Source organism: Zosterops lateralis, assembly GCF_965231275.1.
Source record: "Zosterops lateralis genome assembly, chromosome: Z".
NCBI lineage: Eukaryota > Metazoa > Chordata > Aves > Passeriformes > Zosteropidae > Zosterops > Zosterops lateralis.
Window position 1 is genome coordinate 53,700,614 of NC_139800.1, and position 27,052 is coordinate 53,727,665.

A 27,052-nucleotide genomic window follows, 5' to 3' on the forward strand; every position below is an offset into this window, starting at 1 on the left:
CCTTTTTGGTTTTCCTCTCTGAATCCTAACAGCCCTAAAACCCTCAAAATTTCCCACCACCCGTCCAAGATCACAGCTTGAAAGTCAGAGGCAAAAATGATCCATTCCACTGCTAAGATTTTTAAAAATATATGCCACAGTTATGTCATTTGTAATGACTTGGACAGAACAGTTCCATACAGCTGAAAATATTTCTGACTCTGCTTCTCCTTCCTAAAGTCATTCTTTACCCACAGCCTAAATGACTTTTTCTTTCTAAGGGTTATTACTTGCCATGGGGAAGTACCTTTGAATATGTCTGTGAACTAAAATAGAGAGTGAAATCAAGCTAGATCCATAGGTGTTGTTGCTTCAGAGAAGCAAAGGCATGCTCCTAGGTTGTGCTACATTGTGAGGGGATGTTCTTGCTTCACTTCCCTACAAATAAAGAAATGTGGTATTCGGACAACCATAAAAATGGTTTGGATTGGAAGAGACCTTACAGATGATTGAGATCCAACCCCACCGCCAAGTGCTAGAGCATCTTTCACTGCACTTGATCGCTCAAAGCACCATCCAACTTGGCCTTGAACACTTCAGGAATGGTTCTCAGGGCAACTCGTGTGGGTGTGTCACCACCCTCACAGGAAAGAATTTATTCCTTATATCTAATCTAAGCCTACCCTCTTTCCGTTTAAAGCTATACTTCTTGTACTATCACTACATGCCTTGGTAAAAACTTCCTCCTCCCATCTCTCTCCTCCACGTAGGTACTGGAAGTTGCTATAAAGTCCTCCTGGATCCTTCTCTTCTCCAGGCTGAACACCCCCAATTCTCTCAACCTGTCTTCATGGGAGAGATGCTTCAGTCTCCCAAATCCTCTTCATGGCCTCCCCTGGATTCGATCCAACACTTTCACGTCTTTCTTATGTTGGGGGCCCCAGCACTCTGGATAGGATGGGTCTTACTAGGTAGGAACAGAGAGGCAGAATCCCCTCCCTCACCTGGCTTTGGATGCAGCCCAGGACACATTTGGCTTTCTGGGCTCTGACTTCACATTGACAGGTCATGTCCAGCCTTGGATCTACTCCCAAGTCCTTCTCCCAGAGACTGCTGTCAATCCACCCTCTGCCCAGCCTGTACTTGTGCTTGTACTTGTGCTGCTCCAACACGTGTAGGTCACAGCCAATGCTGTAATACATATTGTGTGAGGACTTACTGGCTCTAAACTTCATCCCTTATTGCAAAGATACTAACAAAACCTGTCCCTATGCCCACCAAATAAGACTAGGCAAACAATTATAGTGATCATGAAGATAAACAAAAGGGAGAAAAGCCACGTGAGCAGGCTGGATCAAGGTTTGCTCCTTGCACCAGGTGTGTCTGTAATGGAGTCACCAGACAGAGGTTTAATGAAAATTCTGGTCCTCAGACACCTCTGAGGGATCTCTGAAAGTGTTTGCAGGCATGACAGCAAATAAGGAAGAAAACTGATGGGGTTAATTGATTTACACATGCTGTAGTCACAGAATATACGTAACACAGCTGAGGAGCAGCAGTGCAGCACATGTAGGAAGATTCAATCCATTGATGCCAGCTAATCAAAATGTGTGAAAGCTCTACAGAAGAGGCTCTGCTGAAGGCCTTGCTGCCACGGCCTATGGAGGTGGTGCAGATCTTGGGCACTAAAGGATCAGAGCATCCTGCAAGAAGACAGATAAAACAAGACCCCTGTGCCCACATACAATCTTTCAGCACCCTAAACACAACCAAGTCAGTGGACTATGTGTTTCAGTGGAGGGTGGAAACCTTTGACCACAGCAGTTAACATGGACATGGTCAGTGGGATTCAGTGTGGAGCCTGCGACTGGATGAGTGAAAAGAGGGTTCAACTTCCTGAATGTCTTGGGTAAATGATTTCACCATTTTGTGCCCATTTCTTATCTTCCCTGCTCTGGGCTGTTGGCGGCTGACACTGGGCACACGTTTGATGTTCTGCTGGCACAACGGAGAGTAAGATCTCAGCTGGTACTGCTCTAATGCCAGTAATTCTCCACTGCCAAAACAAAAAGAAAACTACTCTGAAACTATTCAGGAGGTGTCTAATGGGGTTTTGTTTGCCTCCTTTGTAGCATCAAGCTTCATAAGCTGCTGGAGACAGAATAATAAAGATCTAGGAAGCACTTGTGCCTGAAGTTCCATCTTCAAAGCACCATTTAGACGATGTAGATGGTTTTCACACTGCTTCTGTGCTACTGTAAGTATCACAACCCACATTTTGTAGGGAAGGATGGGGCCACAAGTTCAGGTGGCATAAAAATAACTGTAACTGTGACAAAAAATATTAGAGAGGCGAGTTTGATGGGGGTTTTTTGCCATGACCAATGCTGTTGCCTCCGATGGCGTGCCTTTTATTCCTTACTAGTGAGTAGAGTCGGTTTCTTTCCTTCCTTTTATCTGTGTTTTAAAGGAGAAAGTGAAACAAATAAATATTGATTTAAAAGTATGAAGACTAAGGATGTAATCAATGTAAAAAGGGTAAGTGCAAGTTTATTCTACCACTAACTGTGTGCTGTTGTTCAATCTGCCACTTGTGAAACAGTTGGAATGAAGATTTGCTTTGGATTTCAGGCAGATGGAAGAGTCAGACACACTAAAACTTCACAATATCTTTCAGATAGATACAATGATATTCTGGATATATGCAGCATTACATAACAACCTACCTTCTCAAAAATGCAGGCTTTGAAAAGTCTCAGGCTGAGTCAAGAGTTACTGGATACTTTTGACAATGTTACTCTTAACTCATATGTCAGGGGAAAAGCGGGTAAACAGCTAGTCCGTGTCAGAACAACAGAAAAAAAATAAAGTAATAACTCAAGTTTGTGATGGTGGTTGGCTGGAAAAAGATGTCTGAATAACAACACTTAGGAGAATAATAAACGACTGTGTTGCCTCCTTTCTGAAACAAAAGTTTAGACTTCATGTTGAGTTTACGGAGTAGGCTCTTTGGCACTTATTTTTGAGTCAGATGGGGAGCTAATGGATGCCATACACCACAGTACAATGCAGAGGCAGCTGTGCTCATCCTAACTGCTCTGTGTTTCCCTCAACTGCTGATCTTGGAGCAAGAAACCAGCTTGTTTCTATTACCTTTGATATCTGTTGTACATCCATTCCATTAATCTCATTTTTTACAATAAGGACATGTTTTGGATACCTACAGACCTAAATGCCAGATATGCATCTTTGTACAGGTGTAGGTACTTCAGTGTATGACTTAGATATACTCTAAATGATCATAATTGTTCTTTTAGTCTTTTAGCCAAGGGAAATATTTCCAACATTTTGTAGATGAGATATTCTATATAAACTTTTGAAAGACAATACAATTTGAATGAAAGCTAAATGCCACTTACACAGTAACATTTTGGAAAGTGATGGTCTTCACAGTAAAAAAAGGCTCAACTCTTGGACCAGCCAAAACCACTGTTGCTACTTCTCAGGTATCCAAAAGAGTGTTTAGTTTGTTAAAGTGAGAAGAACTGGTCTGGAAAGATGGAGTGGAGTTTTAAAGTCACACCCCAATGTTATAGTTCTAACACTGTAAAACTCAGGAGGTAATCTCTGCTACAATACAGTAAGAGGCTGTCACCAGCTTTGTCACCTTTACACTCTATTAAGTACTGAATATCTGCAATTCTGGGTTGCACCTGGAAATATGTAATGATTCAGCAGTATATCCACAAGCAAACCAACTGTTTATTGTTCATGGTTTAAGTGAGGCTGTATTATTATTTTAAAAATCTTGATAAGGTGTAGGATTGTAGGAATTTTCCGTTTGGTTTTTATTCCCCTCTCTTACAGATTTTTCCCCCATATGTGTTGCTAGGAGACAATAACGACAGGACACTTAAGAGAGACAAAAGAAGTTGTCACAGCTCAGGGGAAGGGTGCAACAGGCTATTATCTCTTACCTGGGGTTTCCTGGAGGGCGGAGACACTGCATTTGGACTGGGAAAACAGGTTTGGGTGTAGCCCCTATCTCTTTCATGCTGTCAGCATTCTGAGGGGAGAGCAGCTGCAGTTGCTTGGGGAGAACACATCACCACCGTGGGGTTCTGTCTAATGCTGCTTCTCTTCTACTGTGAGTGGAGCTCTGCTGGGAACACCTTTGCACTGGGACCTTATTAATACCTATCTCACTAAAAAAATGGACTTTTCACCATCTTCACGGGTGCCTCAGAGGAAAAACCCCAGGATCCTGAGCCCACCTCTCCGTGACCTGTCCAGAGCCGGGCCGTCGCTGTCCTACCCCTGCTGCTTCTTTGGCACTGCTCTGAGCTTTTGCTGCACTGTAGCCCTGCACCTCCTGCCTGCCAAGACGTCCTGCAGTTCCAGCTTGGCGCTCCTCAGAGTCCTGCAGGGACACCGGGATCGGCTGCCCCAGGGCTGTGTGCAGCAAAGCCTCTCCTCCATCCCTCGGCCTCAGCCCGTCCGCCATTGCCGCGCTCCCCCCGCCCGCCCACAGCGCCCCCTGCAGCCGCGGGGGAATCCCCGCACCCGCCCTGCCTGCCGGGAGCCACCAGCGCCCCCGCTGGCCGTGACCGGAACTGCACCGACGGGGAAACGCCCGGCCGAGAAGGGGTCACGGGGCTCCCGGTGCTGCTTGTGCTCAGTGCCAGAGGTGGTGTGTGTGTTGGCTTTATTACACATACCAGTAAAGGACTGTTATTCCTGTCCTCATTTCTTTGCCTGAGAGCCCCCTTAATTTCAAAATTGTAATAATTCACAGGGAAGGGAGTTTACATTTTCCATTCCAAGGGAGGCTCCTGGCTTGCTTAGTAGACACTTATCTTTCAAACCAAGATAAATGGAGTGCAATATTAACAGCACATCAGCAGTGAAGGCACTCTCTGATCAGTTTCTTAAGTATGATGTGAGCTGTCTTAAAATGTAGGAATAAAGAAAGATAAATCTGTAAGGATGTTACAATCTGAGAACCTGTTGCTTTACCTTAATGCATGCAGAAAGGCTTTCTGCCCATACAGGTCAAGATGTCGCTGCAAAGAAATCTGACTGAAGTTGAGCTTTCTAGAGACCTTTGGCAATTTTCTTGCCCTACAGATTATGCACTATTTGTTTTTCAGCCCCTAAACAGGTCCTAAGGACTGAGTCCAAAGTTTCAGTGCCAAGTTTTGCGATGTTTTGCAAAGGCAACTCAAAGCCAGTTTGGTCTGGATAAAAAGAAAAACAACGAAATTCAATCACAGTATTTATGCTTTAATTCTGTTCACACAAACTGAAGGATAGGGTGCTCATCCCCTTTGATTTTAGGCTAGAGCCCTATGGAGATTTCAGCTTGCTGAGCCTTCACAGTTTTACAGCATCCAGTTGTGAGTCATTCAAGAAGCGAGGAGTGGAGCTCCCTGCGTTGCTGAGTGGCCCATTATAAGAGGTCTGTAGGGAGCATGGCGACCCGGAGCGCAGTGACCCGGAGCGGGCAAACAGGGGCGTGGCCAAGGCAGTTTGCGCGGCAGTTCATGCAGGCAGGGCAAGCAGGCAGGGTTGCTAGTTCTCTTGCTGGCAAGAGTACTGTGTATTGTGTTGTTTGAGGTGTTTCTACTGGCTGTTTGGTCTTGTGGTAATGGTTTCAACATGGTCAAAAACTGCTGTTGGTATTAGTGTATGTAACCAAGGGGAGCCCTCCAAAAAGGATGCGTCTGTACAGACCTATTCTTGCCCAGAGTGTTTGAGTTTATCATTTGTTTCAGGGGATAATACAAAGGAGGCGTGCCTGAGGTGTAAGCAAGTGAATGACCTTCTTTCACTGGTGGCTGAGCTTAGCGAGGAAGTTGAACGATTAAGGAGTATCAGGGAAAGTGAAAGGGAAATAGACTGGTGGAGTTCAGCCCTTCCATCTTTAAGGGATGCCCATCTGGACTCAGAGGACTTGTATGACTCCCACTCCCAGGCAATAGAAGAGCACCCAGTAGATGAAGGGGAATGGCAAAGAGTTCCTACTCGGGGAGGTAATAATAAAAACTTCTCCCAACCTCCATCTCCCAGCCAGCTGCCACTTCAGAATAGATATGAGGCCCTAGCTCTAGAGAACCAATTGGAGAATTTAGAGGAACATTATCTGCCCAGTGAGCCTCCTTATTTGGATTCATCTGTAAGACAAATCTCCACCTCTAACATCAAGAAGAAAAGAAGGGTAATTGTAGTAGGTGACTCCCTTCTGAAGGGATCAGAGGGCCCCATATGTCGCCCAGACCCATTCCACAGGGAAGTCTGATGCCTCCCTAGGGCTTGGATACAGGATATTACTGAGAGACTTCCTGGGCTGATTCAGCCCACTGATTATTACCCACTGCTAATACTCCAGGCTGGCAGTGACGAGATTGAGAAGAGGAGTGTCAAGGCAATTAAAAGGGACTTTAGGGCATTGGCTCGTGTGGTTGATAAGACAGGGACCCAGGTAGTGTTCTGCTCAGTCCCTCTGGTGGCAGAGAACAATGATGGAAGAAATAGGAGAATTCACATCATTAACAAGTGGCTTAAAAGTTGGTGTTGTTGACAACATTTTGGATTCTTTGATCATGGCGCAACTTTCACAGCACCTGTTCTGTTGGAACCAGATGGGATACATCTCTCTGTTAAGGGTAGAAGGTTCTTGGCTCAGGAGCTGGCAGACCTCGTTGAGAGGGCTTTAAACTAGATTTGAAGGGGGAAGGGGATGCAGCTGGGCTTCCTGGAAGCAGGCCCAAGGGTGCTAAGCCTGAGTTAGGGGTGAAATCAGTAGCCCAGCTGAAGTGCATGTACACCAATGCACGCAGCATGGGTAACAAACAGGAAGAGCTGGAGGTCATGGTGCCACAGCAAAGCTGTGATGTAGTCGCCATCACAGAAACGTGGTGGGATGACTCACACAGCTGGAGCACTGCACTCATTTGTAAATTTCTACCAAGCTCTTCAGAAGAGACAGGAAAGGGAGAGGAGGTGGAGGGGTGGCCCTTTATATTAAGAAGGTTTTTGACTCCATAGATATTGAAACTAATGAAGAGGGAGTTGAATGCCTATGGGTGAAAATTAAGGGGAGAGCCAACAAGGCTGACATCCTACTGGGAGTCTGTTATCATCCACCCAACCAGCAGGAAGAAGTGGACAACCTATTCTACAAGCAGCTGGAGACTGTTTCAGGATCATCAGCCCTTGTTCTTGTAGGTGACTTCAACCTGCCAGACATCTGCTGGGAACTTAATACAGCAGAAAAGAGACAGTCCAGGAAATGTTTAGAGTGCATGGATGATAACATTTTGTCACAGCTGGTAGGTGAGCCCACCAGGGGAGAGACTATGTTGGATCTGTTGTTCACAAATAGAGATGGGCTGGTGGAAGATGTAGTGGTTGGAGGACGACTGGGGCAGAGTGGTCATGAAATTATAGAATTCTCGATAATTGGTGAAATCAGGAGGTACATCAATAAGACTTTTACATTGGACTTCCAGAGGGCAGACTTTGGTCTTTTTAAAAGACTTATTCAGAGAGTTCCTTGGGAAGAAGCCCTTAAAAACAAAGGAGTTCAAGAAAGCTGGGTGCTCTTGAAAATAGAGTTTTTGAGGGCACAGGAACAGACTGTCCCTGTGTACTGGAAGACCAGTCAATGAGGAAAACACCCAGCCTGGATAAGCAAGGAGGTTTTGGAGGAACTCAGGAATAAAAAGAGAATGTATCGTTTTTGGAAGGAGGGCCAGGTCCCTTGGGAAGTATTTAAGGAGGCTGCTAGAGAATGTAGGAAAAAAATCAGGGAGGCCAAAGCTCAATTTGAACTCCAAATGGCAACTTCTGTAAAGGACAATAAAAAGTGTTTCTATAAATATATTAATGGTAAAAGGAAAGGTAAGGATAACCTTTGCTCTCTATTGGATAAGGAAGGGAACTTAGTAACTGCTGATGAGGAGAAGGCAGAAGTGCTTAATGCCTTCTTTACCTCAGTTTTCAGTGGGAAGACGACTTGCCTACAGGACAACTGTCCCCCTGGGCTGGTAGATGGTGTCAGGGAACAGAATAGTTCCCCCATTATCCAAGAGGAGGCAGTCAGAGAACAACTGAGATGCTTGGACACTCATAAATCTATGGGCCCAGATGGGATTCATCCCAGGGTGATGAGGGAGCTGGCAGATGAGCTTGCAAAGCCACCCTCCATCATTTACAATCAGTCCTGACTCACTGGTGAGGTTCCGGATGATGGAAACTGGCCAATGTGACACCCATTCACAAAAAGGGTGGGAAGGAGGATCCCAGTAATTATAGACCAGTCAGTCTGACCTCAGTACCCAGCAAGATAATGGAACAGTTTATACTGAGTGTCATCATGCAGCACCTACAGGATGGCCAGGGTCTCAGGCCCAGCCAGCATGGGTTTAGGAGAGGTAGGTCATGTTTGACCAACCTGATCTCCTTTTATGACCAGGTGACCCACCTGGTGGATGCAGGAGGGGCTGTAGATGTGGTCTATTTGGACTTCAGCAAGGCCTTTGACACTGTCTCCCACAGCAGACTCCTGGAAAAGCTGGCAGCCTGGGGCTTGGACAGGAGCACTCTGCTGGGTTAGGAACTGGCTGGATGGCTGGGCCCAGAGACTGGTGGTGAATGGTCCAGCTGGCAGCCAGTCACCAGTGGTGTTCCCCAGGGGTCTGTGCTGGGGCCAGCTCTGTTCAATATTTTCATTGATGACATGGATGAGGGTATTGAATCTTTCATTAGTAAATTTGCGGATGACACAAAGCTGGGAGCATGTGTCAACTGCTTGGAAGATAGGAGGGCTCTGCAGGGAGATCTGGAATGGTTGGGTCAATGGGCAGAGCCCAACAAAATGAAGTTTAATGAGTCCAAGTGTTGAGTCCTGCACTTTGGCCACAATAACTCCCTGCAGTGTTAAAGGCTGGGGACGGTGTGGCTGGACAGTGCCCAGGAGGAAAGGGACCTGGGGGTTCTGGTGACAGCAGCTGAACATGAGCCAGCAGTGTGCCCAGGTGGCCAAGAGGGCCAATGGCATCCTGGCCTGTACCAGGAATGGTGTGGCCATCAGGAGCAGGGAGGTCATTCTTGCCCTGTACTGGGCACTGGTGAGGCCACACCTCGAGTGCTGTGTTCAGGTCTGGGCCCATCAGTTTAGGGAGGATGTTGAGATTCTTGAACGTGTCCAGAGAAGGGCAGCAAAGCTGGTGAAGGGCTTGGAAAACAAGCCATATGAAGAATGACTGAGGGAGCTGGGGTTGTTTAGCCTGGAGAAAAGGAGACTCGGAGGTGACCTTATCACTCTCTACAACTTCCTGAAGGGGGGGTTGTAGACAGCTGGAGGTTGGTCTCTTTCTCCAGACAGCAACTGACAGAACGAGAGGACACAGTCTCAGGCTGCATCAAGGGAAATATAGGTTGGATATTAGGAAGAAGTTTTTCACAGAAAGAGTGAATAAATATTGGAATAGTCTGCCCGGGGAGGTGGTGGAGTCACCATCCCTGGATGTGTTTAAAAGGAAATTGGATGTGGCACTTGATACCATGACTTAGTTGAGGTGTTAAGGCTGAGCTGGACTTGATGATCTTGAAGGTCTCTTCCAACCTACACATTCTGTGATTCTGTGATTAACAAAAAAACCACAAACATGGTTTCACTGAAACTGAAAATATCTCTTCTTTTTACATTTTTTCTCTAACCCCTGCCTGAACAGAAAAAAGAGATGGTAATATAATTACTTTTTTTTTTTTTTTTAAATTCCAAACCCCCTTGGCCCCTGCTCCCATTTGTAAATTTCTACCAAGACAAAAAACTGTTGAAAAAGATCATACTGAAAAAGCAGCTCCTTGCAAAGCACAGTTAAGGCATGGGAAGCTTATTCCAGCAAAGTTATCTCTGCACTCATGGTAACATAAAAGGGAAGAAGTCAAGATCAGTGGGTAGGTATTATGAGAACCAAGCTATTAAAACTTGCTTTCTCCTGTGGGTGAACAAGAACACATTGAGTTTAAAATCCAGTAATTTTTTTACGTAAAAAGCTGAACCTTGGATAGGTGAGTTTAATCACTTTCTAACTGTTCCTCTGTACTGCTGATACAAGCATTTGACAAATGGTAAACCATGCAACTCTCAAGGTTAGACAAATAGTGAATCTTGCTTTCTGTATTCATCCTCATCCTTACACTTCCTCCTGGAAAGTCAGATTTACTTGTCTCATTTGGCACAGATCTGGCTTTTTTTTGTAATGATAGAGTTAGAAATGGTGTGAATATTTATGGGGATACTATGGGTCTTTTCCTGCTCACCACTGAAACCAGCAGCAAAATTCCTATAAACCTGATTGGAAACCTGCTGCAGAAGAGAATAGGATCTGGTGGCTCTCCTACAGGAAGAAAGGCAATTTTATGTTCTCAAACATGTCCAGGTTACCCAATACATCTGAATTCCAGTGCCTGATCACTCATATACTTAGCCTATTCAAAATGCAAAGTAAACCAACTCAGCTTCAGACTTCTGCTACTGCAGTTGGAATAAATTGCTCTTCTGGCTCTTCAAGCATCATATGTCAGCTGCCAAAACTCAGGGAAGGATTGTGCTCTGCACTGCAAAGAAACTGACTGGCTGCAGAAGAACCCTTTATATGTAGACTAGTTGTCACTGGTGGAAAAACATTGGAGAACAGGCAAAAGTACTGGTCATCCACCCTAGAAGGAATTCACAGGGTTTTTCTACATTTATACAAGATCAGCTAAACATCGGTATTTTCTTCACCAGGCCAGACAATTCTGTCTTGCCTCAGCAGTAATTTTCTTCCATTTCTCATCATTCCTGACTCTCTTGCATTCTTCTCCATTGTGCCCATGGATTTCTTGGAGACTAACACCCAGCACGGGTCTGACCAAAACACCATTCCATGTGCCTAACAAACAGCATTCCAGAATATATACCAAGATTTTATGTGTGCATATATATATACCCACAAATATATATATATTCACAATGACTTTTCCATGATAGATGAGATTGCCAAGTAATGCTCACAACCATTAGCCACCTCCACTTTTTCTTCAGAACTTCTATACACCAGTTGGTAACAGCTAGGAGCTAAGAATCTTTGTTTTGAAGACACCACGTGGAAAATATGCCAGTATCATTTTAAACTCTCTTTTTCACTTCAATGGCACACGGATGAGCTAGATCAAACCAATCTCCAATCCATACAGATAGTATATAACCACCCTACCACCTTTCCACCAGTCATCTATGACTTGCCCGCAGTCACATTGTTACTGTTATCCACTTCAATGTAAATTGGATTTATTTTACCAATAAGCATGTGTTTTCTAAAAGAGACCAAAGACTATTTTTGTTTTCTTATATGTTTAAGCCAGGATGGTGGCTTGCCCTAAATATAACAGACCAAAATGCAGCAGAAACTGTAGCTGTAGATACTCAGACTACTAAAATACCACTGTTTTTTTTTTTTTTTTTTTCCTTAGATCTGTGTTTCAGGGCTGCTTTCAAGGGCAGTGAGTTTGCAGGCAGTGTAGTCCAGAGATACATGGGCCAAATCCAGAGGGGAATTTACCCCTGAAGTGCTCTGGGATTTGTGGCAGAGTTGTAAAATTCAACTTGTACCAGCTTTCTCCGGTTCAGCAGGATTTTCCATCTGCTCCTTCTCAGAAGTGGAATAATCCTTGAACACCCCTTGCTTTCAGAACTATAATATTAAATATTATATTATATTATATTATATTAATTATATTCTGGGGGGGGGGAGAAGCAAAGAGGTGCCTATGTTGTAAGCTTTATTGATTCTGGAACACTGTGGGACACTGTGAATTTCTGACAAATTCACAGAGGAGGAGGTTTGCAATACATTAGTCTCACCAAAATCTTGGATCAGCATCATAAGCAATGTCACACATGATAAGGAAACGAATACTCATAAACCAATTCTGTTATTTTTCCTTAAGAAACCAGGAAGCTGGCAATCTAAATAATAATCTAAAGCCAAAGCATGAAAAGTGTGAACAGGTCTCTATTTCACAGATGAGTTTCAGACATCCTATATAGTCTATATCCTATAGTCTATATTGTATTTTAGTCTAAATCTTGTACATTTTGAAACTTAGCAATAACAACTGTAAATTTAGCATAAAGAACCAGTACTTCTCAATGTTTTACTCATTCAGGGGCACAGGTCTTAAAAGTGTTACATTAGTCTGTTCTCGATTTTATTTAAAAAAAAAAAAAATAGTGGGTTCCTGTCTCGTTAGAAGTTACTTCATTAACCAGAACAATTTGCTAAGATCTTGGTGATGCTGGGATGCGTTTATGTACGTTGCTAATACAGCAGGTATCCCTACCATAAGGAGCAGTATTTAAAGATGCAGCTTTCAATGCTGAATCAGACTTCTGCTGGAGCCTATTTCTCTGACATGCAGCAAGTGCTTGCATATGCTTATATTTATTAAGAACAAATACATGACTAACAACTGAGCCTTACTTCCTATGGCAATGTAGTTAAGGATTCAAAAGAGATAAAGGATTAACTCTCAAACACTATCTGCACAGAGCTGCCAGAACTGGCCAACACATTCAAGATAGCAATTTTGTACCAACGCCAGCATACGAGACAATCCAGTTCCCTGTGCTGCAGTTATCGTAAATTTAGTGGCACCTTGGATGCCAAATGCTTGCTTTATGCTCCAAATGGAAAACAGCTGGATGACTAGGGATCCTTTAAAAGCCCGTCGTTGGCAGCAGGAGCTTTTCCAAGGACCTGGCACGTGGTGGAGAGCAAAGCTATTCCACGAGAGGTTAACAAGGAGGGGTTGTGTACGCGCTTATAATACACTCTTCCTCTGGGAAAGTGCAGTCATTCCGCAGTGGCATTCATCTGGTTAATCAATGGCCAGGCGCTCGCACCCGCTCGGAGCCATCTCAGCCCCGCGCTGGCTGCTGCTGTGCCTAACGAGACTGCAGCTGGGTGACTGCAGCCAGCGCCGCGGGCTGCTCAGCGCCCCCTCCTCCAGCCATAAATTACATGGCAACCTGGCTTCTAATTTCTGTCTGCAATATTCAGCCTCTTAAAAGGGTCTCCTCAGCCATTACTTGTCCAGGTTACTTCCCTCTACTGCAGTGCTGCTTGCAACTCTGCACGGCAAAGGAACGTGGCTGAAGCAGAAGAGCTGACAATGACATAGCCCCCAAAAACTGGAAAGCACCTTTTATTTAGTCCTCTGCTGGTAAAACGAGGGCTTTGTTTCAAGGTTTGTAATTTTTTGGAAATATCTGAACACATCTCTGCTGTCCCAAATCTCCAGCGGATTGTAAGTGACTGCTATTATTAGGAACTGCAGAGGGGCTGAGCCCCACCCTGCTGTTGTCTGTGGATCCTGACAAATTACCCTGGCAGCTCAAATTAAAACAGTCTGAGCATTGCCTAAATCAACAACCTGAGCTGTGTGCTGTCTGGAAGGGGCAGCAACTCATAGATGAGGGCAGGTCTGTCTCCTTCCAAAAAGAGCTCTCCGAACTGCATTGGTTGCTGGCCTTTTTTTGTGCACAGAGAGTACTTGTTTTTACTGGCCAAGAGGAAGAAAGCTTTACATGTCTCCAGCATCTAATTTCACTGGAAGTCAGCTAAGTAACAAAAAGCATCTGTGTGTCAAGAACTACACAGATTTGGTGTGCAATTGCCAAAAAGCCATACCCCATTTCACTGCCACCCGACTTGGTGGGTGATGTTAACCCTTGCAACCACGTGGCTTTCCCTGATCAGAATTTGCAACAGAAGATGCTTTTCTACTCTAGGAAATTACAGCCAGAGACAGGTGTAGCATCCCTTTGGTTCCAAGTCCTGCTTCTGAAAGGCATCCTCAGTCCAACCAGTGCCCCAGCACACACAGGATCAGCATGTGCTCATGCACCATTTGGGACAGGGAAGGATAATAATTAATAATTTACTAGAGGTGCATAGTCCAGTACTTTACCAAATACACTTGGCAGATGAACCATCTTGCTGGTGACTGTGCTCTGCAAGAAGGATACACTTCATTTGTGCAAGAATAAAACAGTATTTGTAAAGCCAGCAAGGATACAAGGAGTGATTCCTGAAAAAAGCAGAACAGCTCAAGGAGAGGCTGAGTATCACTGTGGAACCCCTTTCAGGCTTAATTTACCTTCAACCTAGCTACCCAGCAATCCTCTAATTTAAGCATGGCATGTAAATCCCACAGTCTGATCTCACAAGAACAGCTACCCCACTTAATACCATAGTATGGAAAATCTGTCCTAAAAGTTACACTCCAGGCTAAAGCTGTTCAATAGTTTCCAAAAATGTAGATCTTTCACAACGTTTTTATTTAACCAGAGACTTCAAAACAACAACAACAAAATCCCCACAAAACCTTTCCACCCTTTTCCAAGTTCCTTTTCAAAATATAATTTGAAAGGCACAAAGTAAAATCTAGTATCTCAGCCTTGTCTGTGCTCAAGAGATGTTGGTGATGTGTTAAGGGCTAGGAATGTGCTGTGGAAACAATTCTAAATTTAAACAGTTGGGTTTGGGTAAGTCTGGAAACTGTCTAGAAAATTCTCAAGAGCAAATTGGTTTCTGTTTCTCTAGTTTTTTTTTACCTAGTTTTCACAGATACTTTGACAGAAATATTTTTTCTTCATATTTCTGCTTCTCTTACTGTCATCTAAACATTCCTAAAGCAAAAATACAGATAAAACTTGGGAAGGTAATCTTAATTTTCAGATATTTTAGGCTTTTTTTCTTTATTTTTGTTGTAGTATGGACAAAGGCTGTAATGTTTCATACCCTATGCATGACCTCTCAGTGCTTTATATGCTCCAGAAGTAACAGCTAAATACAACTCTGCTTGCATGTATTTCTCTGTGTAAGAATTGCCATGAAGCTGACTCATGGTACTGCTGCAGTCCAGGGTAGGTCTGCAGATCTGTGTGCAGGGAAACCTCTCTTCATCCTTTACAGCAATGTAAAACATCATTTCTCTCTTCTGGCTGATTTGTGCTGAGGTTCACAGGAATCTCACAGAATCGTGTCATGCTCAGAGTACATATCTAATTTAGATTTTGTTTGTGCTAACCCCTAGTTTACGCTTGCTGAATCCATCCCTGGAAATATTGGCAGCAGGATGCAGGCTCAACTCTGCCAAGTCTTCCTCACCAGAGTCTTACTATGATAAGGTCTCACTAGCCTTCAAGTCTTTTAGTCAGAATGTAAAAGAGGAGAACTACGGCTACAGAAGGATTTTTTTTCTGTTTCAGGTAATTGGATGTTGGGACCACTGAGGAAAGAGATGGCAGAGGAATGGTTGTGATTAATCATAATCCATATGAGCCATAAATATGATAAGTAAGCTATGATAAATATGAAATGATAAATATAAGATAAGAGCAAAAAAGATAATGAGGGAGAAATGGGAATGGGAAAATTGTATTAAGCTATGTAGCAATATTCAAACAAGTTTGAATTCAAATAAGTATTGCAACAGTGGCTTTCTTTAGTGTCAAAACTTCCAGATTTGGCCACTGGAATTTGAATTAGTTGAGTACACAGGATGGCTGCATTTCATCAGGACATCTAGCCCATGCTTTACAGTGCTTAAAGCAGAACTGGGAGTGTGGCAAACAGATAAAAAACTTCTCTACCAGCCTCTAGTAATTTTCAACTCAAAAATTACATCTAATGAGAAAGCCCTTTATGGATTCCATTTCCATGAGCATGCCTGGTTTGTTCTCAAGCCCACGTGCACTCTTCAGCATTCACCAGGGCCTGGAGAATGGGGCTTTACAGGTTAACAACTCATTACAGGGAGAACTAAATTTTTTGCATTTGTTTTGTACACAACTGTTACCTTCCTTAGACACCTATTAATCCTTATGCCAAAACATGTAAGTAGTATTTACTTATTCTCTCTCTCCACGACACTCATTCCTTCTGCAGATTCTTCTCATTCACCTATTTTCCAAGCAGAAAAGTCATAGCTGGCTTGTTTATTCCATATCTTGCTGCATTTTTATTTTTCCCTGCAGTTTTTGGTCTGAAGATAACTGGATTGAGATGGATTTGATCCCATGCTTAACTTAGAGGACCAAAGCATTACTTCCTAAATGAGGACATTGGAAACAAGTATATTAAGCTATCACAGCAATAGTAAACTGTTGATTAAATCACCGTATCTTTCTAGGTGATTCTCAACGCCTAATTTCTCATGTTCTAATTTTCATGACAATGATCTCTAGAAGGACTCACAAAAATTGTGGAGCAGTTACAGTAAAATGGTCCTGGATATAATATACTACTAGTCATGGGTTTTCATTTTGTCAAGTAACAGCTGTTGGGGGGTAGGGTGTGAAGAGGCAGAAGGGATAATCTCTTTTGTCAATAAATTTTCTGAAATCTATGGACACCACATGATGCTCACTGCAGTTGTTGAATGTCCAACTCGGAAATACAGAATGCTTAGTTTACCAGCAACTGTGATGCTGAAATTGTACTGGTACTGTCTTTCCAAAAGATTTTATTACTATTGTAATTGTATTAGTATTCTCTCACACTTATTGAGGAATCAGAGTGGTGCTATACATAAACATGAATGCACAGAGCTCCCGCTTGGGAGGACTCTAAAATCTCATCTGGTGTAGGTTTAACTGGTGTGAAACTAATGTCCTGTGCCGGACAAGGATGCCTCTCCTTGCCCCTGTTGAATTACCGCCCACACTAGCTCTTGTTCCTTGTCAAAAGCAGCACTGCTCAGACCTCTTCTGTGGTGCTAGCCCCATACTACCTTAAATCTGGATGCACAAACCCATACTGGCCTCTCTTAATGCTAGCTGTACACAAGTGTGAAGTACTTCTTTAAATGGAAGATCCAGTTTACCAAATAATCCAATTTGCTCTCTTTATGTAGTATATCCAACTTCTCCACCACTCTTATGTTACCTGCATACCAGCCATTTCCATTTACATCAAATTACAACTAGGCAACACCTTCAAATCTTGAAAAGCTGCTTCCTGTAAGTTCTCTTAAGGAACAGCAGTGCCCCAAACAAATAGCAACTTTTTGAGACCTATCAGAAAGCCAGTCCTTAATCCATGTAAGGCAGACCACACTGATAAAGAAGGTGGCTATTTTTAAACACCACTGTCCTGCCATAGTAGGTCAACCCCCTGATGACAGCAAAGTAATGTTAGATACAGCTCAACAAATTCATCATCTCATTGAAAAAGCAAGAATGGTCTTGCTTGACAGGAGGTATCTTTGGTGTGGCTAATTTAATGTCAGTGATATTTTAATTGAGTTACTGGTTTTCTGAGCTAGGCACTTGTAAGTGAGGGACCATCATTGCTGTTGTTTTTAACTGCTAAGGAATCAGTATAGTAGCTCCCCACTTGAATCTGTATGCTGGACATCTCTTGAATCTGGAAACCTCCTCCAACTCCTGCGCTGGTTGTTGCTTTTAGTTGACAATTTCTCCTCAGTGCTGCATCTCAATGATTGCATTTAATTCACCTGATGCATGGGTAACACATGTTTACTGCATTGTTTGTGCATTCATATTACAGATGCACCAATTGATACCCACTTCCCAGCTTTGTGATTGCTAAATAAGGGACAGAAAATACTTGGGTTTTGTAAATGCTTGTCTATGTTTAGATCACTGTCTTCTGGGGATCTCTACAATCATAGAGGAGGGGCCCTATAACAAATTTTGGGGCCACACACATTATTTACCCAAAATAAGATAAATTAAGTCAGCTCACCTGTCCCCAGGACATGGAGCTTGGGACTATTTACATTACCAACTTCTGAGCAACTTGCAGCCAGCATATTTTTTAAAGCCACAAAAATGCTGCCTTTTTCACCCAAAATTTTACCCACCAGTCCCCTTCAGGAAACAAGCAGACACAAACACTGAAGTGCTCTATACAGGAACAAGCTCAGAGAGAAGATAGCTTCGGACCTCCTCTTTTAACCTCTTGTGTGCCTGCTGAAGGCATCTTCGTATGGCATGAAGAGTGGGTACCACTCAGCTCTATTGCTGGTAGGGCAGCAGAAGGATGCTGTGGTGATTCAGGCTCAGGCAGATGTTAAGAGCAGTATGTCATGGCAGAAAAATTTACCAGTATCTGTCTGTAGCACACATGACATCCAAGCTGGGAAACGTGATCTGACCTCTGTTCAAGTAAGGATCAGAAAACCAATTGCTCCTAGTCATCATAGAAACTCTCCAAGACACAGACTTTATGTTTTCCTCCCAGCAGAGAGGACTGAATTCCAATTTTTAGTAGTTGTCTCACATCTTCCTACTTCTCAAACCAGATTTGCACAGTGCTCTGAGTCTTTCTACAGTCAGTGTGTGAATTTTAGAGGCTTCAGAAAGATCTGAAAATCACAACTTAAGCATTTCAATGACATTAAAACATACACATTTGAAGCTTCTCTGGTTTTAGAATCACAAATTCTATTTTAAAGATGTGTTTAGCTATTTCTTGCCCTGGTAAACCATGGCATCCAAGTACAGCTCAATTTTGCATGCATCCCTAATGCTGCTCTAAGACAAGGGCAAAGTCTATTATTCACAGTTTACAGATAGAACATGAATGCACAGAGAGGCTATATATTTGCTGCAGACAAGTGGCTAAGTCACATTCAGAGGTTTAGAATAATGTCCTAACAGTAGACTACTTCTTTTCCTCTTCCTATGACACTTGCCTCTGTGCCAGACAAGCAAATATTAAAACTGTGATAAGTCAAGGTAACAATGTATAAAATGAAATGCTTCAAAACCAGTCAGCTTTCTGATGTTAAAGTTCGTATTTCTGGTTTTGGATTTGTTTTCTTTGTATATTGAGTGATGCACACTGAAAATTTACTCTGCAAACTTCTCAGCAAACTCATTTGCCATAGTGATTATAGAAGCAAATGTACAGAGAACAGTGTATAGAACCCAGTGGTGAGTGCATTTCTTTCTGTAAGTCTAGCATTCAACCAGTGTGGTTGCAAAATGCTGGGGTATGCTTCTACTAATCTGAGAGAGATACTACAGCGTGTTCAAACAGATGAAACACTAAGCTGAACTGAAATGCCATTTCTTTCTTCTTCTGAGAAAGGCCATACAGCATTTGAGAACTGACCTTATTTTAGCCAACCAGTGGCAGGAGGGAAATGCCTAACTTGTGTCATGCCACTCATTCTGATGGAGCAAAGCTTACGCTAGAAATTAACTTCTCTGCATTCTGACAAACATTTGCACAGCCCAAGCATAGGAGGAAAGTCAACTAACAAGCTTATATGGAAAACCTGTTGCTCTGCAGAGTGCTAAGCAAACAAGCTGGTTCATAGACCCACACTAATGCTTAAAATAAGACTGAATATTTTTTTATGCTGAAGTAAAATACTTTCAATCTAATTAACTCCATACATTGTTTACAATGTTTTATGAATTACCAGAAATAGAAACCAAAGAGGAAATATGTATAGAACGTGAAGGTCCAGACTCTCAAGGCCTTCTATTATGCCAGCATAAACCTTCTGTAAAAGCTGCAATACACCAGGTGATAATATTAAATCCATAATGGCCTCATTGGTGTGAGATGCAGGGCACTGAGAACCACAGCACTGGATCTACTTTGGTGAAAGGTTTCAGGAGATCATGTGGAAATGAGTGTTGTCTGGTGTTCTGTTGTATAGCAATTGAAAGAAAAAGACAATAATGCAAACTTTATTATTATTATTATTTTTAATGTGGAGACAGAAGTGTTTCAGAGCTATGCACTGCAGCACAGCACAGAGCAGCTCTGCAGTACAGTTCTGCCATAAAGGAGTCCCAGATCAGCAGTGGTGAGGTTTGCCTCTGGGGGAACATTCTTGGTGTTTCCACCTGAGATATGGTAATGCCTATGTTGATAGAAAACTGAGAACCTGCTTAAAAATATGCATCTGTTTCCCACTGCCTGAAAATTAAATGGTTAATTTCCCCCTCCCCGTATCAAATGATACCATTTGCTCTTTTGTAGTTAATATTTCTGACAGAAAAATCTCTAATCTATTTATTTTAAATCTGGTTATTTTGAATTTCCATGGATCTATTAGTAGAGTGGACATAAGAAAAATATCTTGGAGCAACACCAGCAGCAGAAGCAGCAGCCATTCCTGTTACACTACAAAAGAAATCTGTAACCTGTTCCAGTGACAGGAAAATGTAGCATCTGTTGATCACTGGGGGAACTGGGGAAGAGAACTTAAATCCATGTGGGCTCTGCCATCTTCTGTTTCCCTTCAGACTTCCAGGTGTGTGGTTCCCCGTACAGACTGTGCCATCCCTCTGGGACTGGCACAGCTGCATCAACATCTCAGCCATGGGGAGGAAGAAGAGCTGGGTGTCACTGGAACAAGGGCAGGCTGTATGGGGCTGTCCGACTGGCAGTGCCCACAGAAACACAGGCCTTTTGACACAGTGCCTATGACATGCTAGAAGATGAGCTGGCAGTTTCTATATGCCAGGATGATGGTGGATCCTAAACACCCAGGCCCCTTCCTCACCAGGTGCCACTACCCACATTCCTCTCAGGTCTGCACCAGCTGAGCTCATGGCTCAATCCTAATACTCCACTAAATGAGAAAACAAAAGTATAACTAAAATAGGGCTCAATTCTGCCTAGATTTTACCCCTGGAGTAATGCAGCTCAGCAGGAAATTTTTCTGAAATTTTTCTGAAATCATGTGCTCAGCTATTCAGCTGAGATGACAGTTTAACTAGTAGATCAAACAATTGCACAATTTTGATAATGCAGTGTCTGTGTTCAATTTCCTAAAATTAGCAATATCACAATTATTTTCTTCACTAAAAGCCATCCTGCAGCAGATCATTTTGCTTGACTAGCTCATCAGCTAAGCAAAGCCTCCAACTGGGAAAAAATACATATTCAGCACAGCACTGATTTTCTCCTGCAATCTCCTCTCCTCCCTATTTGTTCCTTTTCTTCCCTATCATCAATCTTTTAAGCATTCCACTGTGCATTCACATTTTTCTTTCTGCACGTGTCAGCTCAACGCTTTTCCTCAGAGCCCTCTTTCTCCGCCAAATCCCGCAAAGCAGACTTTTACCACTCATTTCCCGAACAGGGAATTCCACACACAACTTTGCACAAGCCAGGATCTCCGGGCGCTTCCCAGCCTGTGTGCTGGAATCCCCCCTTCCCTCCAAGAACCCACGGCTAAGGACAAAAGAACAAGTAAAAGGAAACTGACTTACTGCTATGGCTTGGAGCCTTTCCTTGTGCAATTCTGCTTCCGCCATCCTGGAGAGAAGGACACGGCAGGAGAGAGGGGGAGACCGATGGGTGGGAGGGAGAAATAAAAAGGCAAACAAAACCAAAACGGAGCGCACACTGCAGTCACCGGGGGGAAACTGGAGTAATTGCAAAGAAAACCGAGCTCTGTGTAGCAGTCAGCCACTTTTGGAGGCACTGCAGGCTGGCTCACGGTACGATCATTTTAGTCACTGGACCAGTGCCTGCCTGGCTGCTTGTCTCCCAGCTGTATTGCTAACTGCATTTCAGTGCTGCTTCTGTGTGCTGGTGCTGTCACACAAACCATGTAGGCACTCTCCAAGCAGCTGAGCAGAGGGATAGCTCGCATGGCTATAATTTTTTGCGTTGACGTCTCAGCTCATTTGCTCCTCCTATGGGGTGCTGGGTCACGACAGGAGCTCGACATCAGCGATGTGCACAGTAATATAAACCTGCCGGACTGCAGCAGAGGAGGCAGACAGCTGTGCCACAGCAACAGCGCGCAGGGAAGGACGGTGGCACATAGCGCAGGGAGGGAGCTGCGGCAGACAGGCAGGCGGTGGCTGCAGACCCAGCTGAAGCGGGTTTGGATACGGGAAAGGACAGGGCTGCCAGGAGGAGGGAGAGCGCGGACTCTGGAGGAGCTGCACGGACACTTTTGAGTGCAGCGGTAACATGGCACGCTGCAAAAGGCTGCTGCTGCAGGGCAGCCCTTAACAGGAGTGACGAAGATCATCTGGATGGGGAGGGAGAAGTAAGGTGTCCACACATCCTGCATACATTGCATGTATTGATATCAGACATTCAAAGTGATAAAGCTGTGTGTACAAACAGTCTCGCTGAAGAATCTAGTGTTATAAATGGAGGAGAAGGAGGCAGGTGAGGAAGTGAAGGGATACCTGAGCCAGTATCACAAGGGTACCCGTGATTTCAAGGTTGGCGTTGGTTTTGCATGCAAACTCTTCACACTTTTATTTTAACTTATATGATTGTCTGTCTGCTTCCTTTTCTCAAAGACAGCAACAAAGTCCCCGCACCCCCTCCCAGTCCTGTCCCATGGGGTGCCACTGCATGGCAGAGCACAGGGCTGCCCCAGTGGAGGAGTGTTTCTGAGCCAGAGCAGCCACCATGCCAAATGGTGGGTGGGGGGCTCACTATGACATCATGGGGCTGTCCTGCATGTAGCCTGCATGTAGGCTGCTATGCAGAAGTGCATTTTGCAGTATATAATTGTGATGTGATAACTTCCTGCTAAGATAGGGAAACTCCATTATCTTGAAGAAAAGCGATCTGGAAGTCATCCTGTTTTCATGCCATGTGCCTGCCCTTTCAAAGGTTACCTAGCTTGTAATTTTAGTTTTCCACATCTCAGTCTCCTTGCTTAGACATCCTCTACCTCCATCCCAGTTCCAGGACATGTTGCTTGCTGCAGGCTGTTTTTCAAGGCAGCTGCTTTGTCAGGTGTTTTCACCTCTTGGTCCCATTTTCCTTACTGGTGCAGTCTCCTTGTCTCATGACAGCATGTCAAAGTGACTTCTTGCTCAGCTTTATCTCTGTGAAAGAGATCCTTTGTCATCTAAAAAGAACATTATATAATTCCAGTAGTCATTGTGGCCAAAAGGCAAAGTTTTATTGCTATATCCAAAGTAAGACAGTATGAGTAAGTGGGCAATGGGGGGGATCAGAGCTAAGGGAAATGCAACAATTGCAGCTACATTCAAGGATACTCTTTCAGTCTTTCAGCTTTAAGTAATTTATTGAATAGCAGCTTCCTTCTAGCCTGTTTGGTTTCTTTCTCTTGTTTTTCTTCAAAATCTCTCCTTTTTATTTTCCATTACCATGTAAAGGTCCATGCATTGCTACTTGTATTACTGCAGCTGGTTTTGAGATACCTCACATAGGATTCCAACATCTCTACTCCAACATGTGCTCTGAGAACATATATGGGCAACTGCTACTAAGGCTTGATAGCTATGCAATTAAATCCCTTCAATACCCTTCTCATGTTTTGCTGTTAAGCCTTGCCCAGGGGAAGAATTCTGCTACAGGCTATAACCAGCAAAGACAAGGGTTATGCTCCAGGGCTTGGTGGAGCTGGAATGGGCAGCCTGTTCATGCCACAACCTGTAGTCACATTACATGTTACCAAAGTTGTGTGTAATATGCATCACTTTAGGCCAGCCCCTCTTTCTTTCTGTATGACATCCACTCAGAAAGACATTTAAGCATATATTTAAGTGTGTTACAGACGGTCATATATAAAAATGGCTGTGAGTATCTCAATTTTGGTACAGAGATGGACACTGTTTTCCCTCCCCCCCACTCCCTTGTTTATTCTCTCTCCAATTTAACTGCAATGCTTCTTGCCAGCAGGAGATGAGCAGGGTGCATCCCTAGTGAGTGCTGCAGCATTCCTGAGGAAACATGCTGCAGGGCTGTGCACCCCTCCAGTTTAGTTTGCCAAGGAAACATAGATCAGCTCTGTTGACTGTTTGACTGCATAGGAATGACAGAGGTTGCATCTGCAACTGCAGCACAGCAGTTTCTTACTCTTGACTCGCACTGAGGAAAGGCTGGAAGTCATGCAACAGTAATAGCCAATAGTTTCTCTACATGTAGCTTTCTCCCATATAGCTTGAAGCCTCTCATGCAATGTGGTTGAAGTCCTTTACCAAGGCATTTCATAGAGCATACCCAGGTGAAATGACCTCTATTAAGGTGACTTACCCATGATGGAGTCTGCAGCAGACAGCCACTATAAGACATTTAGTTAGTGAAAGGATTTTGAATGAAATAAAGCATGTACTTTTAAAAAGCATTTACTTTACCACTCCATTTTTAAACATATTTTTCATCCGTGTTGGTTAAGATTTTGTTTCCAGAATATTTTTTGAGGTTGGTAAGGGACGTGAATTCAAAAATTAAGAAATTGTGTTAAATTCAAAAATTTTTTTCCTTACTTTTAGGGCAGGAGACCAGGGTGATGTTTCCAAATTTTGAAGACACTCATAAAACAAGAGAGAGTGGAATGTTTAGGGAAGAGCAAGGAGACTCTAGAAGAATTTAGTAGGTTTTGAAGGTTTAGAAGGTTTAGTATACTTTGTTCAGTAGCTAAAAATGGAAAGAAAGAAAAAATGTCCCTTTTATTTCTTCAAATGTCAGTTCAAAAGCTGTTCTTTTTACAGCAATTTTTTTAAAAAGCAAGAACTGCTAAATCCTAATAATGTGTAAATTGTATGCCATTTCCATGCAAAACAGATTTTTATTTTCGTTTCTTTGGAAAAGAGTGTAGGAAACAATCTATAGACCCTGTTCAGTGCTGGAGAAGATCCTGAAAGCACTCTGAGCTATGTATGTGTGTAAGTCTGGATTTTAAATGAGACAGCTTAGTTATGTGGTGAAAATCAGGTTCTTGTCCTTGCCATGCAGCTGAACTGGATTAGGAAAAGCTCTATTTATAGTCACCTGTGTTTGGTTTTGGTCAAGCTAACCAGGTTATTTTTTTTGCCATTGCACTGCATACTATAAGAACCCACCTGCATGATGTCAAGAATCTTGTTCTTAGGAAGTATTTGGCTTCCCATCCTCCTGGCTGGTGGTAGACTGATTTAGTCTAAGAAACCAAGTTTGCCTTGAAGACTGCATAAGAAAGGCATGCACATACACAGGATAGTCATGATTAGCACCTCAGCCATTACAAATGCATCAACACATTTTTGAGGTGACAAGTTACTGGTTGGATCCTGGCAGTGGCTGTCAGGGAAACACAGAGAAAGGAGGGAAAACAGGCTTCACATTTGCATTTCAGATTGTTTAAGAGGAGATACTTCTGGCTCTTAAAATTACCACATGCCAACATGTTGCATTGTGCTGCACTAACACTGCTCTGGCATCCTCAATATTGTCAAGTATCCATGCCTACAGCATGTTTGAACCATATTATTTTCTTCTAAATCAAAATTCTGAGGTTTGATTAATCTTCCCTTACCTTCCTTACCAGAGTCTGGCTATATTAAAATAGTTCATGAATGAATAGGTAATCTAAACTTTTCATGCTCATTTTTTGAACTTCCTCAAACACCATGCCTTCACACAACACACCCTTCAAAATTTCTGGCAGTGTCACCATCCAAAATTTCCAGGAGAGACTACTCCATCTGCAGTTTTGATTGTAGTTTTCCCTTGCCACATAAAAGCCTCTTCCTGTCCTTCTCTCACCTGTACCCAGACAGCTTGCTGCTGGGATATGGAGTGCCTACAACACCATAGGTTCTGCTTGGGCCTCTTGGAGCTCATGGTTGTGAGCTGCAGAGATCCTCACCCCAGTGAGATATCACTCCAGGACAGTTGCCTTCATCCTGCCTGGACACATTAACCCAGTAAGTAGTGGCTGTATGAGGAGGACTGTTCTCCAAGCCCTTCACTCACACTCAGTGTGGCTGGTGGAGGGAGGTGCCCAATACGTTGTCACTCATGACTAGCAATAGTGAAAGTGAGAGGTTAAACACCCAAATACGTGCCCTCACCCTTCTGTGGGGTAGCAGATTCTATCACCACTACGCTTTCTTTAGTCTCCATTCTCCCTTGCATGGGTTTTCATGGGCACAGCCCCTAGGCAGTATGGGCTGCTGGGAAAACCAAGTCTGAGTAAGAGGGCAAGAAAAGGCTTGGAAATCTCCCCTCCCTCCCTCACAGTACTTTGCGCCTAGAAAATGCAGATGGTGAAACTATAGGTTATATGTCTGACGTTGAACAAGAGAGCAGTGGCAGAGTTCAACCTATACCTCTGAGTCCAGTTTTCTAAGTGCAAAAGATTATTCTTCCTTTATAGAAAAGAATATTTGTATCAAACTTTGAGTAACTGAAGATATTCTCCCCTTTTCCTTTTTTTTTTTTTCTTTTTTTTTTTTTTTTTTTTTTCTGTTTGTCACTTGCTATCAAGACATGGAGTTGAAACACACACAGCAGGAGACAGCATTGTTTAAGAAATAAAAAGCCAGAGCACAGGGTTTTGTTTTAAACCTTCTAAGACCGCAGGTTTATGAATAGTTAAGCCATATATTATTATTAAATGCAGTCTATGAAGTTTTTCCATGTTTGCTTGGTTTCATTCTGCAGCCATGGGAAGGTTGCACTGAGAAGTCCTCTGACTAGAGGGTCTGACAGATTTATGACACCTCCTCTCAACAGACCACCAGATGCTGGTAGTCGTAGGGACCCTTGAGAGACTCCACAGACCAGAAATCTGGCCAAATGATATTTGTTGTGCACAAACAGTTGCTTGTAGGTGATTTGGGTTGAATGAGGGATTAGAAGCAATTGTTTTCTTCAGACATGCTGTTCTGCCAGCCCCACTACCATGTTAAAACAGCCTCATGCTAGCCAGAGGTTTATACAACTTGCAGTAACTTGGCTGCTACTGATGTCCTTGGCAGTAACTTAAGAAGTGAGCCACAGAGCATCTCCTTCCAAAGCCTTCAGATGAGGAGCCCTAAAGATGCTGTTTGCTGTGACTTTCCTTGAAGTGGGGGGGGGGGGGAGGAGGAGGAAGAAGACGAAGAAGAAGACGAAGAAGAGGAAGAAAAGGAAGAAGAAGATGAAGAAGAGGAAGAAAAGGAAGAAGAAGAAGAAGAAGAAGAAGAAGAAGAAGAAGAAGAAGAAGAAGACGAAGAAGAAGAAGAGGAAGAAGAAGAAGAAGAAGAAGAAGAAGAAAAAGG

General features: G+C 43.3%; 1 protein-coding gene across 1 annotated transcript in view; it reads right to left on the reverse strand.

Moving 5' to 3' along the window:
• Positions 1–21,637, reverse strand: part of LOC310922978 (paralemmin-1-like) — a gene marked incomplete at its 3' end in the record, with an annotated part of 130,687 nt that extends 109,050 nt beyond the window's left edge. Inside the window, exon 1 of the mRNA XM_083884019.1 lies at positions 21,299–21,637. Coding sequence (XP_083740145.1) covers positions 21,299–21,343 — 45 coding nt within the window. The 5' untranslated portion in view covers positions 21,344–21,637. The remainder of the gene's footprint in view (positions 1–21,298) is intronic.
• Positions 21,638–27,052: the final 5,415 nt, after the last annotated feature.